The 20,517-nt window shown below is 34.5% G+C and overlaps 1 protein-coding gene across 3 annotated transcripts; it reads right to left on the minus strand.

The window, feature by feature from the left end:
* Positions 1-6,546: 6,546 nt before the first annotated feature.
* On the minus strand, positions 6,547-18,497 carry LOC120333247 (sodium/hydrogen exchanger 9B2-like). Of its 3 annotated transcripts, none has more exons than XM_039400616.2 (19): positions 18,358-18,497; positions 17,905-17,981; positions 15,194-15,379; positions 14,795-14,911; positions 13,216-13,377; positions 12,819-12,914; positions 12,594-12,736; positions 12,393-12,520; positions 10,917-10,989; positions 10,694-10,799; positions 10,410-10,513; positions 10,150-10,305; positions 9,797-9,905; positions 9,264-9,400; positions 9,020-9,143; positions 8,414-8,517; positions 8,198-8,341; positions 7,886-7,955; positions 6,547-7,057 (listed from the first exon to the last, which is right to left on the minus strand). In XM_039400616.2, exons 1-19 carry the CDS (start codon positions 18,390-18,392, stop codon positions 7,005-7,007), a joined length of 2,124 nt encoding a protein of 707 aa, XP_039256550.2. In that variant the 5' UTR covers positions 18,393-18,497; the 3' UTR covers positions 6,547-7,004. The 3 variants fall into 3 exon arrangements, with proteins under 3 accessions (XP_039256550.2, XP_039256549.2, XP_039256548.2); XM_039400615.2 differs by having other exon boundaries at positions 15,194-15,382; XM_039400614.2 differs by having other exon boundaries at positions 15,194-15,400.
* Positions 18,498-20,517: the final 2,020 nt, after the last annotated feature.

Consider the following 20,517-nt stretch of genomic DNA (forward strand, 5'->3'; position numbering starts at 1 on the left):
TCAAATTCATTGTACAAGAATCTAAAATATGTGGCTCATAGGATTCTCACCCCTTCACGCATATTTATTAGTTTGTTTGAATAAGTCAATAATGCTGGGTCTTTGGGCTGTAAAACATTCTTTGGAATGTGCTACAAACAGACCTTCGCAAATAGCAGATCGCGGGCATATAGTAAACAACGGTATTTTATTTCCCATATTCATATTTTAGTCAATGACAATTCAATGATAAGAGAATGAGTGACAAGTAACAGATTTTGACTAGTCATATTATACTAGTCAGTTGCTTAGCCTGAAATTCGGAACAAATACGTGAATAGATGTTGCCAAATTGACTTGAGTCCATTATCAAGATACTACGTTGGCTTGCATGGATGCTCTGTGAATTTTGTAGCACAAACATCATTGAAAGAATATGAGAATAAGTAGGCTATACAATCATTTTTTTTATTCATTTATTTTTGAGTGTCGTGAAATGGACGAGAAAAATATATTTTCAGCTTCTTGAGAAGAGTTACCAACATGCTAATAATCAACCGACTAAACTTCCACGCTGATATAAATACAAATAAACTGACTGGTAGTTTTTCCACTTTCGATGACAATATTATACCGATATGGATAAATAACTGGATGAGGTTTTACATGAAATAAAAAATTATTTTTATTATATGCTTTCTCGTATGGTTCTTGTAAGTGAATGCAGAAGAGATGAAATTAGTGTCAGAATAGGGAATTTAATGATGGAAACACGTTTTTGCGATTCGTAACTGCATGGCCTACAGGAAAATGGGCATATTTGGGATTACATACTCTGATTACATATTCGAAGTAAATTCTGTGCATTGAATAATGAAAATGCTATTTTTGATGAATATAACATGTTTCGTAACTTTCAACCTTGTAGAAGTATTTATTGAGACATAGTAAAATAGCTGTGAGATATTCAAGGCAATCCTATGTAATATAGACCGTAATCCACTTACGATTGTTTGAAAAGTGGCCTCGAATCGAGCAAATTCCTTGCAATCGATCAGGAAAATAAATCTTTATCTTTGCCACTTGAAAGAAAAAATTGCTATATAAGTAATAACTATAAAATTACAAAACTCACCGTCAGTCATAAGCTGATTTTGCTCATTTTTTATTTACCCTTTCTCTCTAGCTTTATTTATCAATATGTTGACGTCGTATCATGACGCATTTTCTGGTTGACTAAAACAAACAACATGTGAAAATGCGCTTTAACATAAAAAATTGCTCATTGCACTCACTAGAATAAAGATTAAACGGATTTTTCCCAAATCTTCCTGCTAAAAACCCCTACTGAAAAATAACAAATATGATGCCGACGCGCCTCGACAAGATGATGCACCGCACTGAGATATTGGGTAATTCCACACGTCCCGGTGGTCAGCACTCTGTTATTTGTACTTAGAGCATTAATTTCTAGTAAATACAAACAGAGTCGATCTTAATCTCGACTCGTAAATAGTATGCAGTTAGAAACAGAGGTTGAGCAAAGTATTGCCAACAGCCTACGCAATTTGCAGATGTACCAATGAGACTGTATAAAACTTAAATTATATACAATCATTTTCTGATACATTCATCTTTTGCCAGGTTAAAATTTCTCACTTGTCTCACATACGTGACTTTAATTAAAACAAATCTTCTACCGTTGATCAAGTGTTTGCCATTGAACATACTTTGCTACGTCTGAATCGGTATACCCCTGCTGCACAACAAACACAGTAAATTTTTAAATAAGAAAAAATACGTGCAAAGTATGCCAAATATATATTTGAGGAATATTGACTTCCAGTCATGCATATCCAACAGCGACTTTGATTATTATATTTGATTATGAAACAATTTTTTGTCACTCAGTGGACTGGGTGCTATGGGTCAACTTCCTTGTGAACTCGAACAGTAAAACACAACCGCAGATATACTCGGTGCCGATGGTAAGTAAGTCTAGTCTATTTCATAGGCTGTAGTTCTAGTTTTAGCTTCAAATCTCAGGAGATTCCTTGAATTTCATAGAACCTGAAATTAGCTATCTGAAATATAGGGCGTCGCGATTTATGCTGTTCATTCAAGCTCCGAGATAATACAATATATAAATTCAATAATATTGTTTGCAACGTTGATCAGGTCTCGGACTCTCGGTATGAATTACCGTATGAATTACTCATGCCAAAACGTCGGAAAAGCACGGAAAACTAGCTTAGCGACCCAATTCAATATTTTTCAAATTTGGTAAGACGTAACATAAACCCTTGATTGACCAAACCTGAATATGAATCTATCTACCCAAAATTAGAGAGCTTCAATTTATATTTTTGATTATAAAACGTGACAGACAAAATGACCGCATAAATTTTCATTATTTCTAAACTGGGGACATTCTTCAAGTCAATCATCTCAGAGATACTGCGCGAATACCTGTAAATATATGGTACATTTCAGACGAGACAGTCAGGATTTGCAGAAAATAATCCCGAGAACACTAATCAGATGTAACCTACCTTTATCGTTACTCAGCGTACCAACGTGTGCCCCATGAAAAAAAAAACTTTAACACTGATCGGATCACGATTTTGCTGTTGAGCAAGAGAATTGAATGACTTTCAACAGCAAAAATTTAACAAAAGGACTTGTTTTCCGGGTTACGGGATGATCGGATTTACGTGCTGCACCAACGCTGTACTCATTTGTGCAAATAATCGCGCCTGCCCAGCGTAGAAAACGTTGCGAATTGATTCAATAAAAATGGTTTTTAGGATAATAATCAATTTTTACATGAAATATTTTAGATTTAGATAAAATACTTTTATCAAAAGATTATTCATAAAAATAAAACTGTCGAAAATACTTTTTAATTCATGTCATATCGAATCAAACCAACCTGAATCTAGTTTAAATTAAGTGAAATTTAGCACGTATCTTAATCAAAATTGGTATCTTTAGATCAGTGCATATCAGTTCTACACGATATACTACAAACCTTTACATAACGGCCGATTAATAACGCCGCTGTGCGAAATATACTCTCATGATTAACAAAAGTCCGCAGGAATATAGCAAGGGTATAATCGAGGCAAAACTGAATGGCATTCGCTTTCGTGTAGTGATAAAAAATATGACAAAAATTGTGGAAAGGTGCTGCCTAATATATTGTAACAGCTACATGCGCCAGCGGTATTCGAGAAGATACAAGATACATTTTAGGTTGATAAGCGCAAATTATTGAAAACATACTCAGAAACATGTTTCTTGCTTTTACGTTTTGACCTATTACTCCGATTCATCGAATACGGCTAATGCCGAACTTGTTCCTCCCCTACTATTTATCATCTAGTTGAACGTGATAAGAGTTCCTCGTGATAAAACTGTGTAAATGTAATATATCCATTCAACCTAAATAAAAACTGCAAACTTACTTGATTAAACTTTAAAAATTGCTTTGCGACTAGATGCATTCATTGGCCACAGGTACCAATATCAGTGATTAGTAATTTATTTCTTCACCATGCGGAAAATACACTAGATATACACAAATAAAAGGAAACATAACATATCGCAGGGTGAAGGGAGACGCAACATGCATTGTACTTGAGATGGGGGTTAACAGAGACACTATTGCACACACAAAGACATCCAATTTAGCCTAAATAACCTCTATAATTCTAACCTTTATAATAAGTCGTTCAATATCTATAATACTTAAAATAGCACTCTCGGACAATGCCAAAACCACTCATCATACAGAAACCAAGGGAATCCAGAAGTGAACATGCAGTTTGATTTCATCACTTGATGAGTGCGTGAGTTGTTTACATTTTAATTGTTTACATATCATTTACCGTTAAACTCTAATCACTCTAATTAATTTATTACTTCTTTAATTGCCAAGTCACTGTCTTTGTAAACTTCATTTTCAGTGCGTGCAAAAAGATGTATAAACTGTAAACTGTGCTGTATAGCGTAAATAGGTTATACATGTGGTCGGCAATTACAGCTAATGGGAAATATACGAGTCAGTATTAAACATATTTCATGAACATCGTGACCTGATAAGCGATGGGAATTTACATAAACATTGATCCTCCGAGTCAAAGACATATCAAGTAAGCTTGTCTAAATACAATATTTTGTTTGCACTAAGTGCATAAATATGTGTATTTTAGCAGTTAGGTAGAAATGCATTTAAATGAAGATTCATCGGCACAATCTGCACCTTATTTAGGATATGTTTTGCTTTTCGCAAATTGCTGTTTATATAGGAAATGAATTTCGTTGACAATACCTGGTAAGAATTGACAATTGTCTTACATTTGTAAATAACCTACGACAAGTAGCAAATTGTTTATTCCATCTGCCTTTGACGTGAATTTTTCGTTCTTATTTTCCTAATATTTTATTACTTTGTTGCCGGTCTGTATGTAGGTATTTACCGTACCGGTTCGCGGCGTAATCGTTTTGCGGTTTGCGCACAAATCGTTATGAGAACATGAGGCAGGCCGCAAAACAGAGATCCATGCCATTCGAGTCGCTGAAGACATTCTTTACACAGGAGATTCCGCATGGACCACTCTGACAACATATGTACTAACTCGAGTAGTTCACGTACTGTTAAATTGAATTAACGTCAATTCTATTATCAACTTTTATCACAGAAATATCAGTAGATTTTCGCATCAATTAGTTACTTGGATCTAAAGATCATGATGGTGGGTCAATTTGTTCGCCATCCCCAGCGTATAATATCATTAGCTCGCGAATATACATTTTACGCCTGTTTATACAGAAAGCCTTTCGACCCTGCGTCCGGCAAGCATCAAAAGTTATTCAGAAATGATTTAGTTAGAAATAAGCCAACTTATTTTGTGAAATTGTAAGATAATCAACGTGATTTTTCAATATTTATGATTTCTACTTAATACCAAATAAAATTAAATTTTGTGACTTCGATATACGATAGTTGTTATTTTTTATCGTTGATAATTCTAATTGGTATTGGTTTCGATGTCACTGCATACTGAGACTATATAGACAATTCAAAAGTATTTATGGTTTAAATCAGCGGCTCCCTAAGAATATGCCGCGACGCACTATATTGCGCTCCGAAAATTAACAGAATTGATTTCAACGTAATTAATAATTAATAATAATTAATATATGATTGAAATTATGATTACATATTGTATTTATTATAAATCTTTCATTGTGTCATATTTTAAATGCTGTGTCTATGAATCAATAAATTCATTTTACCTTTCTATGTCGTTTACTTTCTGTTACATGGATTCTGCCTCTATTGTTACGTAACACCAGAGACGCCACTTGCTGCAATTTTGCAACTACAGTTTATTATTTGCTGAAGAGTTAATATTGCCTTTATTCGTTAGCAGCAAGTTATTTTTTCGTGTAAGGGCGCCGTGAGTTTTTTCCCTGATAATTTGGCGCCGTACAAACATGAAATTTGGGAATCGTTGGCTTATAGTATTCCCGATACAAACTAACTTTTAACTCCAAGTTAGCGTTTAAAACTTAGTCTGTAGCATTCCACATGGAATTATACGAGCTTGATTAGAACAAATAGTAACAGTAATCAAGTACAGAAAGACGGCAATCCGCCATTTTATATCAAATACGTGTACTTGCAAGGAAGATTTTGCGCTTCTAATATTTAAGATCATCTCAACGGTATTAGATCAAATATCAATACGAGAATATCGGTCAGAGACCGAAGACTTATCGATCGAAAGTTAGGGGATCCCCCAAAACAGCGCTCTTACTCCATAGTGAAACCTTGTGTCCCATCACTAATTAATCAATAACTCGCTAATTATACGGCATAATTCGCTCAAAATCAATAGGTCCTTCTGGTCCGAGATATGATGAATGCACATGCAATCGTGAGATATCGCGTGCATCTAACAGACATACATACATACAGACAGACAGACAAATACCTATCAACATACTTACAGATTAAAATCGATAAGTAATAATTTAGTTTGACCCAAGGCACAGTTCTGATTGCCTTACAAGTATTTCTTTCGTATGTATATAAGGTTTATTAATTTGCTTCGTTCCCTAAATTGTCTCACGAAGGGTGACAGATTACATACTAACAGTAAGATAAACGAAAAGGGTCAATGACCAAGTTCTCACCGTGGTAAAAATTCACCCGTTTTGTTTCAAAATATGTATTGCCGTCTATGTTGAATTGCAAACAGGAAAAATCGTCATCAAATTTTGCTGGCGTTGAAGACCATATGCGAATTATCGGATGTCGTTTGGCGTTATATCTATAAAGATGTCGACGAGAAACACATCAGGACACCAAGACAATCAAATCAATGACCGGGTCTCTCCAGCTTTGGTTTCTACTGCCGTTCTTTGTATATAGATCAGCAATCTCATAAAAATGCTGAGTTCGAAGCGATACCCAACTTAATGAGAATACAAATATTTACATTGAGCCTGGGAAACTGAGGAAACTATGACGATTAATTAAAGCGATAGACGACGTCATCAGCTTTTAAAGTTTTTGTATTAATTGAAATTTACGTTAGTTGTAATATGTTATAACACAAATAAACAATGCAAAAACAAAATACAAGAAATTATTGCTACAGTGCATGAAATGAAAAAGAAAACGTGATGAATTTTGAATAAAATAAATACTCTTTCGTTATATCTCTGCGAATGTGACTACAGATTATATTTTTCTTGTCGGCATGGCATTCAATTCTGTCTAATTACTCTTTAGCCCCAGAGTTTATTTTTTAAAACAGTGTCCAAATCCGACATAACCTATGCCTATAGGGGCGTATCACAAAGTACCGCCGATAGTACCGTCTTATTGTATTTCTTTTTTTAGATTCAACTGAGTATATTGTTTTTAAATGTTCGAAGTTTTTGTGATTGGTAAGTTCTTCAATAAAAAAAAATCTTCTTCATTCATTCCAGCGTATACCTTCTATATTTTGCTATAGTTTTGTTTCGCCGTCATTTTCGTCTTCATAATTCAAGTTCGTTTTTCCTGTGAATATTAAGATATTAAAATCATTATAGCTGGCGATAATTTTAGCTGGCGATACGGTTTCTATGGGATCTAATCATCCTTTTTGTCCTCTTTTGTGGAGATGGGCCCGTATGCACTTAATGAAAAGATACTTCAGCAAGATCGAAGTTACCACTAACACAAATATATTTCTATATTATGCTGAAACATCAATTTGAATTATGCATGTCTAAAGACGAAACGTTAGAAGATATTTTGAGCTAGTGTGCAGCACGACAATTGAATCACTTGGAACGATTATTTTAGTCTTGGATTTTTTTAACGATTTGTTGGGAATTGATTTTGAAATTTGGGTCGACAATCACTACATGTCTGATCGGACATATTGCACTATGACTATATGACAAACACATCTCCTCGTGACAGCATGCTTCGTCATAGTTTAATAGAATGAACTGATATATTGAAGAATAACATGCGAATTTCTATGATGCCAATGAGAAAATTCAGCCTAATAATATGGAACGCCACTTTATTATATATTTAGTCCTTACATATCTAGTCTAGTCAGTACAACATTCTAGATACATACAATATCCTCAAAGCTAAAAGAAGAAAAAATCGGCTAGAAATGACGTATCCCAGGATTGCCATAGATGCCATTTCTTACTTACATGGCTTGAAGCTATTGGTTTTCAAAATCAGTTTAACGGCCAAGCATCGAAATAGTATAGTGAATTGCTATCTCATTTATTGACACATATAATGAAGAAACTCTCGTTGTTGAATATTGTTAGAACAATTTTCGGCGTATATTATACAATAGAAATGTTATTCAATATTTACCTGAAAGTCCATTCTCAATTGAATAAACACCATCATCCCACACTCCGGTATCAGAATGATCGCTGGCATCCTTAACATAGAAAGCCGGATTTTTTAAAAATGAATAATTACGCAACGTAATGCTTTGTTAAGTTTATACCATACCAGAAAAACAAAAGAATCAACATGAAGATGACGATTATGTTATTAAAAAAATCACTTGTTTGTTTATTAAATATACTTGTTTCAAACAACTATGTTTTTGAGAATTTAATTATGTCAACTTTGTCAACAAAATTATCCGCTGCTGTTGTGGTAGTTTTCTTATCATACCTCGTGAAGTTCGCCATTTTGCTCTTCGTCAGCTTTCTGTGCATGTGTTGGCGATCTTTTTAGCAGCCTTGGACCCGCAACCCCAATGAGAAATACTCCTACAGGAGCTGTAATGAGGATTAATAGAACCGAAACTTGCAGAATCTGAGAATATTAGATTAGCACAGTTGATATTTGATCATAGATCATTATAAAATCGTTTGGGTATCCACTTACTATCAACGCATACTCTTCGTCCTTTTTGCATTTTTCGTATGTGAAGGCTTCTGTTGTGTTTTCAACAATGCAATCATCTATGGCTTTAAACACGTGCCTTGTAACTGCAGCAAAATAAATTTAAAGGTTTGAGGAAAAATATTATCAAAAATGAGTCAAAACAAAAACTCTGATATGCAAGAATATATACTTTTCGAAGGCAAATTATTATCAATTGAAACGATTCTAGCAGATTATTAAGAATGTCATCTCTCAGACAGACAACAAGAGCACATCTGTAATAACTTGAGCGACATTCTTTCAACTTTTAGAATTTTAACAAAAATGCATCTAATATACGTAGGGGTCGTAGACCGTTCGGGTTGGGGGATTTGAAAGAGATGGAACAGGATATTCATCTCAGTGTTAAACCGCAAGAACCTGAAAAGAAGACTTCGTTTCTAAATTTTACTTCTGGTTCCACCATCTGTGTCATACTATATCCAGGGGACGATTTTGTTTCACATACAGCGCAAAGTTACCACCACAACACCATCCTCATTAATGATACTGCCGTTTATTTCAATTTGATGGAGATCTTAATAAAAGTTTGATCACCAAGCAAACCTGCATTTGTCACGTTTGCGATTGCGCTTTTCGTTGCTTCCGTTGGATGTTCACAATACGATTTGGACAAGATATCTCCACATTCCAAATGGACTTTATTCAAGGCTGTACCTCCAATTGCTGCCTGAAATAAAATAAAAAGAAAATTTCAAATAATATATATATATATATATATATATATATATATGTCACATTATCTTCGTTCCGATGTGCATTTTTCGTTAGTGAAAAATGCTACGCGTACCTGAACGGTCGCTTTCGGAATCCATGAAATCGCCGTCATAAATTTCTCTTTGTGACTCCACCCCAGAAACGAAACAGCATTGCCAGCGACGGTCAGTCGGATAGCGAGACAGATCAGCATACACCCAAGGGATAAAGCTGCAGAATCATTTGAAAACATTTTTTCAATAAAGTGCACTGACGCATTGGTGACAATATAATTTATTTGAGGTTGGCAATTGTTTTTTCAACTGGCCAAAGATTACGATTTTGGGTAGTTGAATACTTTGATGACACCATATTATGATATACCTTTATGACCACTTCCACAAAGCTATTGATATAGTATTGCGTTTGAATATATTTTTTCATTCTATTCGTGTAAATATTTTGTAAATTAAAAAGCCAATATATTGTCACTAAATTGGACGTGCTAGAATACTTGAGTGATGAAAGTTAATGAACATATGCCTTTCGTTTATTATGTTATCCTGTTGTGCACTCAGTCTTACCAAAGTCGCTAAGAAATCTACGAACAATGAGTATACTTCTCACCTACGGTGTGTCCATCCATTTTTGAAAAATCCACTGTGGCTCCTGTCAATCCGAATAATAACGGTTGGAAGAAAAACCAGATTCCTTTAAAGTGTTGAGCAACTGCTTCCTGCAAAACGGTAGGAAATCATATTTAGCGAGCGTGAATGTTGATACAAAGTTCTAGCCAAGCTGATGAAAAAGTACGTAAGTTCTTTATACTACAGTTTGAAAAAAATCGTCGACTGAATCGCGCTTCAATATGGAATCATTATGAGTTGAAGGAGTTGGTTTTGAGTAAATGAGAAAAGAAATACTCAACTATAATTTGTTTATTTAAAATACATTCCAACAATAAAGTATATAAACCCCACCGCCTGATTGTGCTGCCATCCAATTGCAGCTATGAACGAACACAGTAATGTTCCGAGAGTGCCGGCACCGGCGAGTTCAATCGGTCCATCGGTTACGAATATGAAGAAAAATGACAAAGCAATCAACAGGAATGTACGATCACGAACGACGTTGTGCTTTTAATAAAAAAAGATAATCAATTCGAAGTATTTATTTTTCTACGTCATGATAATCGGGCCAACGCACACATTGTTTAAGAGAATAGTATAATTGTGTGTACCTGGCGTCTATCAGGAACCTTCTGAAGAAAGAAGCCACCAACAAAACCCAAAACTATTCCAAGAACAATTTCTGCTACAGCTATTCCAATATTGTATCCGATAGCTGTAAAAATTAATAATGAAACCTATAAAATCACATTGAAGAATAAAATCCTAAATTAAATTTACACTATATAGCGACCATTTCATATCCGACTTCATTTGTAAACAAGATTAATCTCTGGCGGTTTTTTAACTACCTAGTTTACTCCAGGATATTTAATAATTGAGAACTGGTATTTACATGATCCTCCGAATGTAATTGTGAGCAAGATATTGAAAACATTAATTGCAACGATGTCGTCTATCGACGCAGCTGCGATCAGTAAAGACGGTACTCCATGGTCGACCTTAAATGAAATGAAAAAGGGTTATTGATTTAATTTGGATACTGTCATCAATATATATTGCAAATCCGATTTAATGAAGTCTTTATTACTGTAAACAAAATGTTGAAAACGAGTTACCCCATATCCTTCTTCTTGAAACTTTATCATAGATGGGACAACGCATGCTGGAGCGACGGCACCACAAACGAAGCTGAAAAATAAAATATTGCTTGAATTTGTTAATAATAAATTTATATTTTATTCGTAATTAATCAAAATGAGGTTTAATATCCATTCTTTTATGAATACTAACAATATATATGTGAGTAATGAATTTTATATATGTGACAAAATTATAAATATAACTTATGTTATAAACCTGGGAAAGGTCCGGAACAAATCCGAGCATATGAACTAGGATTGAAATAGAACAATGTTTTATTGTTATTAATTGTTTTTGTTCAAGTTGCATTCTCTTTTTTACCAAGAATTGCGTACTGCATCAACTTAATTGTGAGCTAAATCGAATTGTTTGACCACACCCCCTATATATTTGTTACGGTAATTTATGAATAAATGATATTACGTAATAAATCTTTCGAAAGCAGAAGTTTCCAAATATAGTATTATGACCACGTGCACCATTGTTTTGTACTCAACATCACTATTTTTGGCTATTTTTACACAATTCAAACATAACAATGATATTTATTACAATATCATAATTGTCCGAATCAGTACCTAAAACGCTTGGCCGAATTTGGCTCGTGAATTGGACAGCACTATTTTATTTAAAGTACTTATTGACAATTGAATTGCTTTTTGAGGTCAACAAATTTGATGTACAGATATGCACTCGTATGTGTTGAATTTTTTTTGTTCGCTTGCTCGTGACGATTAAGCTGTGATGGAGCATTTTACACAAACCATTAACTGAGAGCAGGTTTTTCATGTCTGTTTCTGGCGGTTTAAATCACATACGCACTCTCGTCCAGTTACCAGTCCAAATTCCAGTTCTGTCTTCAGGTTGGCTAATTTTATAGTTAACTAAAAAAGCGTTGCAGTTGAAGAGACGTGAACAGTGGAGGTAGTGGTAACTGACAGTTTAGCAATTCTCTCGCACATAATACCCACCTGGGCTGCGGTAAAATCCGAAACTTGTATATATATTTGAAAGCACTGAACTAAAGATTATGCCATGGCCAAAATGAAAAAAATCGCCAGGTAATCACATATAATGGTGAATCGAACGCGTTAAATTTATTGTGGTAAGTAATTAATTGGGTTCTTATTTAAGTCTGTAAGAAATTACTGATTGCGCTTGATGATTGCAACTATTGATGCTTTGTGGACGTACAGCTGTCTTACGTTATATTTATCCTTTAGAGATGATTGAAAGAAATTTACAAGTCGTGTTATGATTTTAGAAACTTCAGCATATGTTTCGAACTTGCTATTTGGCACTTGGTTGTCTTCGATCAAAGGATATCTAACGTCATACAGCTGTTTATTTTTCTGTGTATATATATATGCTATATAACATACCGTTTATGGCTATATTAAAGTGCTAGTATATGTGTCATTCATTCAAAAAAAAAATGAGATCGAACTTACCCGAGCATGAAAGACCATTCCCAGGGCAAGCCAAGAATCCAGTGAGCAAAGAGTCCATAAGAACATGCTTCTGTTATACAAGGCAAAAACGACAGTCTCGGAACAACCCAACGAAGATTGTACATTTGCTGAAAGCAACGAGGAATTAGAAAAAAATATGAGCTAGTGCAACCAGGTTTGCATTTTGGTGTGGTGTAATACCTTTTTATCAACCTCGAGTCCAGCTCTACCAAGAATGATTCCAAGGGCCATATTGCGAAGCCTCGATGACCAGAGTTCGTCAATATCAGTTGCTATGTTGATACCAGGTACATTTCGTAGCAAGATACCGATCAGTAGGCTACCTATACAGAAATCACAGAGGAAAAGTTAATCGAGATCAATTCGAACTCGTCCACAAAAATAAAAGGCAACGTCGATACTTACCAAGTAGTGGTGGTAGGGGCGGTAAGTTGGCTGGCATTGGTATGAGCACAATAAGAGCTTCTGCAACCATTCCAAATAAGAAAATCATAAGAATAGCTGAAATTGTAATTTGGTTGAAAATTTATATCTTGAATTTATTAGAGAACCTATATCCGAGAATATAAATAATGAAAAACAGTGATGAGCATTAAAAGAATATAACTTGCCATTGCGATTGTCTTTAACGTTCTATTTATTGGTCACAAACGGTACACAATCGCGAAAATGCTTTTTTTTCGAAACACAGTGCAGCTTAGGAAAACACTCTTTCATCTAATATAATATTGAATAGCTCTATAAATAGTTCAATATGCAAAAAAATGTAACGATTGATAAATAACTTATCGCCACGTCTTACCAAACAAGCTGGATCCGGGTAAACCGGGTATAATACATTCTTCTGGGGTTTCAGTGTGAGATGTTGTACTGATAGTTTCATTTTCAGCGTCTTCATTTTCAGTAGCACATGGAGGAAAAGTAACGGACCAGACAAATCCCCACGCAAGTACCGCCATTATAACTATTAGAAATAAAAAACAGTCTAGATTCTAGAATGCGCAAACTTTCATTCGTTTATAAAATGCTGTATGACGTCATAATTCAATTTCGAGTACGTCTACTAAAGATTACTTTCGGTAAAAATGTATCAAGATTTATGGTGTTGTTCTTAGAAATACGACATAGATTTTACAACGAAAGAATTTGCAAACCAGGGTAGACCAGGCATACCGTATTTGATACAATTAAATTGTCTAGCAGTCCGGTCTACCGGAGGCTTTAGAACCGTGTTTCCCAACCGTTTGAATGAGTCCTCAACGAGCAATGACGTTTTAGAAAGTTATGTGGTAGTTGGTAGTATCTTTTTTAGTGTCGCGAAATTCATTGTGCGTTTTATCAGAAGTAGGTACCAGCCAGGTAACGATTTACGTTGGTATTTACATAAATTATAAAAGTCAACTTTATCCTCATAAAACGAATCGAGTTAATAATTATCGATTACTGCGTAGGGCTAGGCAAAATATTCGAACAGCAAACAATTAAAATACTTGGACACGGCACGTTAATCGCGCCTCGCTCGTAAGCGATTGGATTGCACAACGCACTTGACCTTATTGTGCGCCAGTGTCGCATGAGTTTCACATCTTTTTAGCGGGCCATTTGGTAAAATTCAAATCACCAATACAAATAACGAAAAAACTAAAATTTCCGAGCGGGTATATCAATTTGAATATGAAATACCATTAAATGAATTCTATTAGATTTCAACGGATAAGCAGTAGCAACATTTCAGAGGTTTTGATTTGAAGCAAAAATAACAAAACAAAAATACAAACAGAAAAAAGACAGCGAATCCATGAGCCAGCCATACAGATATTGTTATTTATTTAATTTCACGAAAGCGATAAGGGCAATCAAGGCCGACACAAAAAATAAAAATCCGATGAATTTATTTTGAAATTTAAGCGAATTTCTCAGCGAAGCACCCTCGCTATGGTTCCCATTGAAATTTGTAAATGTAGATAATAAACTGATTTCGTATAAATTCTGTTGTTTTTGATATACAAGAGGGGCGGGCGCAGTACTTTTTTTGTTATTATTTGGTAACAATTCTCAAACAATTCTTTTATTACATTTAGATTGTTTTTGAAAGCACAAAAGATCCCAGATACCTAATTTGTATTTATATCAAGTTCGGTGTGTGATAAATATTTCGAATGTTTCTGCCCACATCGGTTGTATAGCTGAAATTAATCGCGTTGAATTCCATTGTAATAGATTTTGCAATGTGAGAGATTTAGATTGGTTTGCTTCTATATAACGTCAAAAAAGGGATTTTGAAGCCAATCAGTGATTGCTGACTACTTCATTTTTATGAATTATCCTTTGATAATAAATTATTTTATTGAAACGCAAAATACTTCATGTAAAATTCTTACTTCGAGAGACTACTTTTATTGAGCCAATTCGCAATGTTTTTTCCGATGGGCAACCGCAAATATTTGCACAAAAGAGTGCAGTCTTGCTGCAGCACGTATCTCCAGTAATCCCATAACCTGGAAAACAAGTCATTCGTAAGATTTTTCGACATTGGCACTCACTCGTTTCGAGCAACCCGTGCTCAACAAAAACAAGACCCAATCAAAGTTGAAGAAATTTTTTCAGGAGGAATACAATGAAACGCAGAGTAATGACGAAGGTCTATTACTTCTAATGAGTGTTTGTGACATTATTTTCGTTTATTCACAAGTATTCCCTCTCTGATATGATTGATTTGAAGTCAGTTTCAAGTTGAGAAATAATAAAAAGTTACAAAACCAAGTAACGCTAAATCATACCAGGCAGTGACTTAGCTTTGTCCATATCCAACGGAATTTGATGAAGGCCAGACTTCCCTGCATGCCATCCTGGATTTGTGATGACTCTCTTACCATCAGTTAAAGTATCTTCTGCGATTTTTACTGCTTCGCTTTTATATCTTTGATATTCAGCGCTCGCCAACACGTGTGTGTTTGTATAACTTGCTGCTGGCATGTTTGGAAATTCTTTATAAATAACATAAATATATGCTCTGACTAGGCTTGCACGTGACTTACGGAATTACGTAATTATTTGGAGTTACGGAAGGGAAGTTACGAATTACGTAAAGTCGTAATTATTGCATTGAAACGAGCTTTCTTCAAAGCAGTCAATTTCGTCGATTGCGAAAAATGAAAGCTCAACAAGTAGAAGAAGTTAGAGTTCCGGTATTCGCAGCCGTTTTTCTCACTTTTCTCTCTCTTGTTACGTAGGTGAAGGAAGGCGTGACGCTTTGCCATTTACTGACCTATTATCAACGGCATGGCCAATGTAAATTATTAACGTAGTTAAGAGGGAAGAACTGAGTAGGGCCGTTTGACGCCAACACACCTGGTTTTAACTTTCCCGTAACTTAACCGTAGATAAGGGATAGAATTGCGTTGAGACCGATTGACGCCAACATACCTGGTTTCAACTTCTCTCCCATCTTATCTAGCATGGCCGTGGCCAAGACCGATGGACGCTAACACGCCCGGTTTCAACTTCTTCGGGTGAAATGACTAATGAACGCAGGAGATCAATCTTTAAAACATGGTCTATCAAACATTTGTATCCATTTTACTTTTATTCATTATTTACTTGTTCCAGTTTTCTGTTACTTATGGTATATATGTTCCGTTTCTATTTTATTCTATTTTATACTCACGCGTTTAAATAGTGGGAATTCCCCACCAAGTGTGGATTAGCAATGCTTAACCATTCTTTATTGTTAATATCAACACTTGATATATGAACATGGAATATCATACTGTTTTTGGCTGTTTTATTTCAGACTTGGGGTATAAACAGGAAAATATCCATAACTTTTCAACACGACGATCTTGTAAAATTTAACGAAGAGCTTTCGCGACGAATTGGAACCAAATAAGCGAAAAGAGCGATTGATCACTCGCGCCAATACCTCGCCGTGATAATTAATGTCGCGCTAATCAAATAGCAATATGACGACAAAAGAGAGATTGCGTAATGAACCAACGCAACTTCGTCTTCTCGGCATCGGTAAAGCGATTGAGACGGCAGAGAAACAGCAAAACGACAGATTCCTCGCGGACCGCTAAAAATTTAACTGCTATCATATATAATCAAATATGAGCCAGTGTGTTTATTCTGTGCGAGATCCATTTTCTATTACAAAATCTTGATGTTCTGTTAACGGTTTCATCGTTATATATTAGTCCGGACTTGGCCTTGCTCATGATGTTTTTCACAATTCCTCTCAATATTTCGGCCATATATGATTAACTGTCTTACCAAATAACAAACTTATTTTGATTTATCTTCGACTTGAATACCAACGGCACTCGACCATACTTGTGTCAATCTTGGCCGATAGGATCGCCGACTTGAGTTAGCAAATAAATGTCGTGAGTGTAAAATAAATGTCACAAAATGCATTGTTTTGCGATATAACTTTGTATTTTCGGAGAAGGCATATCATATAAGTTCGATATTTAAATTATACTTAAATAAATAATATTTGATCTAAATTTATCGCAAATAATGTTATAAACATTCAGTCCGCGAAATGATTAAATGTAAAATGAAGCATGGTAATCGGAATATCGACATCAATAATTATTATTATAAAATGCTAACAAGGCAGTAATGTCGGATAATGCAGAAGACGCTGCAAAAACAAGTCTTCGTCGCGAGGAAATCGCAAGTATAATCAAACGAGAGAATACGCTCGTCGTTGGTTAATAAATTAGAAACCGCAATTTTTATTCAGTACTAAGGTGGTTTTAAAAAACTATCGTTTCCATAAATATCCGTATACCAGTGTCGGTAATGATAAAATAAAATTGATCGCATAAAAATGGGACGGTTAATTTGCGAAGGTGATAAAGGAAAACCAAAGCTAACACAAAAGATAAAAATCAGAATAAAATTAATTTGAATTCACTCCTTGATAGTTGTCTTTAACATCTGCCGACGGCGTGTAATACTGCCAAGAATAAGAAAACCCAACTTCAATGTCCCATTCGGAAAAGAAGTGGATTCAATTGGTTGTTATGATAGGTTTAAATGTGTGGAAAAATATCGCAATTACGGGGTCATTACGTAATTGATTTTGTCGTAATTACGGAATTGATTTTTGTCAATTACGTGCAAGCCTAAATTGCTCTCTAATTGTGGGTAGATGAATTCATATTCGGGTTTGGTCCTGGGTTTAAGTCGAACCCAATTTCTAAAAAAGTAAATCAGGTCGCCTTTTATTTGCGCTTATTATACCTAAGCTAGTTTTCCGTGTTTTTCAAATTTATTACCAAGAATTTTAATACGTAAATTATACTGCGACTTGATAAACGTTGCAAACAATAATAAAATATTGCAATATATCACCGAATTAACGGCATAAGTCGGGGCGCTCTATATATCAAAAATAATTAATTTTAGGTTCTCTGGAATATGGAGAATTCTTTGAAATTGACACCCAAAACTAGAACTACAGCCTATGAACTAGACCTACCATTGACATCTGATATATCTGCAGTGGTCTTTTGCTGTTCAAGTTCAATAGGAAGTTGACCCATAGCACTCAGTCCACTAAGTGACAGAAAATTGTTTTATAATCAAATAAAATAATCAAAAGTTATGCACGACTGGAAGTCAATATTCATCAAATATATACTTTGCATTTTTTCCCCTTTATTTTTGAAAATTGTTAAGTTGAATTCAATTCATACTCATCTAATTGTGAATGTCCATATCGTTCGGAGAACAAGAACTTCATCCCCAAAATCTTTGACATGGTACGTCACCTAAGTTCGGCAAATAGCGCTAACTGACATAATATATATTTCTATGGTAGATAAATGACAGATACAAATACTTAGTATAAACTTATAATGGCGCTAATTGGATACTGTTGAAGGCGTCTTATTATTAAATTTACAGAAAGTACAACAATTTTGTTACATACCTGTCGATAGAAGGATGACTTTTGTTGTTCTCCATTGATGAATAATTGATCTGATTCTTCGTTACCAATGTTAATATCTGAGAATACTATTCTTGAATGTCACACTTTTCCGTAAAAATTGGGATACAAAAATTATGAAAAAAACAATATACATATGGAGAAGGAGATTTCAATGGTGGTATTTGCCGTACTTTATCCATTCTTTGTCAAAGTACGTCGCGGGAATTAAATAATTTTTATGATGTAAATTTATAATATTCGTCTTACCAGTATGCTTTAGACAAGTCATACTTGCAATTATATTGGCCAAAACGAATACATTTTGTCTTGAAATCAGACGACCACTACACACTTCCAATCAAAGTATTACGTGTTTATCTAGTTATAAAAATCTTCGTGTTTTTAGGGGCGTACAGAGCATTACAACCGCAATTTATCGCAAATCATAAAAAAAAGAAGTTTTATATCTTGTAATAAAATAAGTTTACAGTATTGCTTTGATCGTGCGTTATATTATGGCTGCTGCTGAAGGTACAACTTTTATTTGACACTTCACTGTCTCTCAAAATCTGCAAAATTTTGTGTCCAAAACATGCGATCAACGAGCATTTATACCCGTCTGTTTTACGAGTCTGTTTGCTCAGCTACAACGGGACTTTCTATTTATATAGAACTATTCATATATAATGAATGGTCTATCTCAGACCTGAAAATTTCAAAAGCTAGTTCTCTTAATAATATTATAAACTATACTGAATATTTTACTATTTATTTATTTTCTGCTTATATATTCACATTTGTAATATTTCGCAAGTATGAACTGCGAATTAATACGATATGAAATATGAGCAATTTAATCTGTTTTCAAACCGCAATATCCAAATTCGATTTGTTCAAAGGGATATTTCAATTGAAAAAATAAATTGCTATAAAATTACTATTCTAAGCATTTAATTGATTCCTTAATGATTTTGATAAACTGATTTTGTGTGTTGTTAGGGTGATTATTCGGTGATCCGTTTACATTGTGTGTTTGTATATTTATTTCACGCTCTAGTTTGGATAATTCCTATATTTGAAAATTTATACTCAATTATATTTACACGAAGTAGCTCATCCTAAGAACTACTTTTTAAATCATATTTTGATCGTATGAACCGAAGGGGAAAACGAATAGCGGTAAATATCTTGTTGTCTATCGCAGAGTGATTCAGCAATATTATTCGTCAGACTATTTTACTATTTACATGACTTGTTTTACGTCATATTATACATATTTCATACTCAAAGAATTTTTAGATTGAGGGTATTGTTACAAACAAAAAATTTCTAACTATATCGCTTTGTGGTAAACGGATAAACACACGATCACAAATAGCAAAACAAAAGCAGATGAATTATGCTAAAAACGTTCGCGAACTCTTTTACATTCTTATCACGAATCCCGATACTTTTAATGTTGGAAGTTTGAAGCCACAAAGAAAATATTTAAGCGAGCTTTGACTGGATAAATCGAGTACAGTGTATACAAAGCAAATTTTTATATACGTATATGTGTGCTTTCTGCGGTAAACAGCTCAAATTTATCAAATTTTCATTAAGATGAAAGGTAACCTCGGGTAAAATTATACTGCCAGGAACAATAGATGCTATGTAAAAGGAATGACTTTGTTGTGCAACAGGGGTATACCGATTGAGACGTGACAAAAGCAAGTATGGTTTAAGCTAGGTAAACAATATGGTAAGACCACGTATGTGAGATGTATATGCGAGACACGTGTGTGAGATTTTAAACTGGCAACAGGTAAATGTATGAGAAAATGTTTGTATATCATTTAACGTCTTACTTATGACGTATTATTGTTGCAACTGAAATTTTCACAGGTTTCGGGAAATCATTTTACTCAACCTGGATTTCTTAATTATCTGTATCAAACTATGTACGAGATGAAGATTGACTAAGTTCGTATTTACTAGAAATTAATTCTGTACATACACGTAGAGTTCTGACCACCGGGACGTGTGGAAATACCCTCAATGCGGTGCATCATCCTGGCAAGGCGCGTCGGCGTCATGTTTGTTATTTTTCAGTTAAGGGGTTTTTCAGCAGAAAGATTTGAAAAACTTTCGTTTTATCTCTATCCTATGAGTTTAATCAGT

Source organism: Styela clava, chromosome 13, assembly GCF_964204865.1.
Source record: "Styela clava chromosome 13, kaStyClav1.hap1.2, whole genome shotgun sequence".
Classification (NCBI taxonomy): domain Eukaryota; kingdom Metazoa; phylum Chordata; class Ascidiacea; order Stolidobranchia; family Styelidae; genus Styela; species Styela clava.

Coding starts and splice junctions, on each gene's coding strand:
- LOC120333247 (XM_039400614.2), bottom strand. CDS start 18,392: ATGGAGAACAACAAAAGTCATCCTTCTATCGACAG. Junction 10,990..12,392: donor GAATGGTCTTTCATGCTCGG/GTAAGTTCGATC, acceptor TTTATTTTTCAG/CTTCGTTTGTGGTGCCGTCG. Junction 9,401..9,796: donor AATGGATGGACACACCGTAG/GTGAGAAGTATA, acceptor ATGATTCTGCAG/CTTTATCCCTTGGGTGTATG.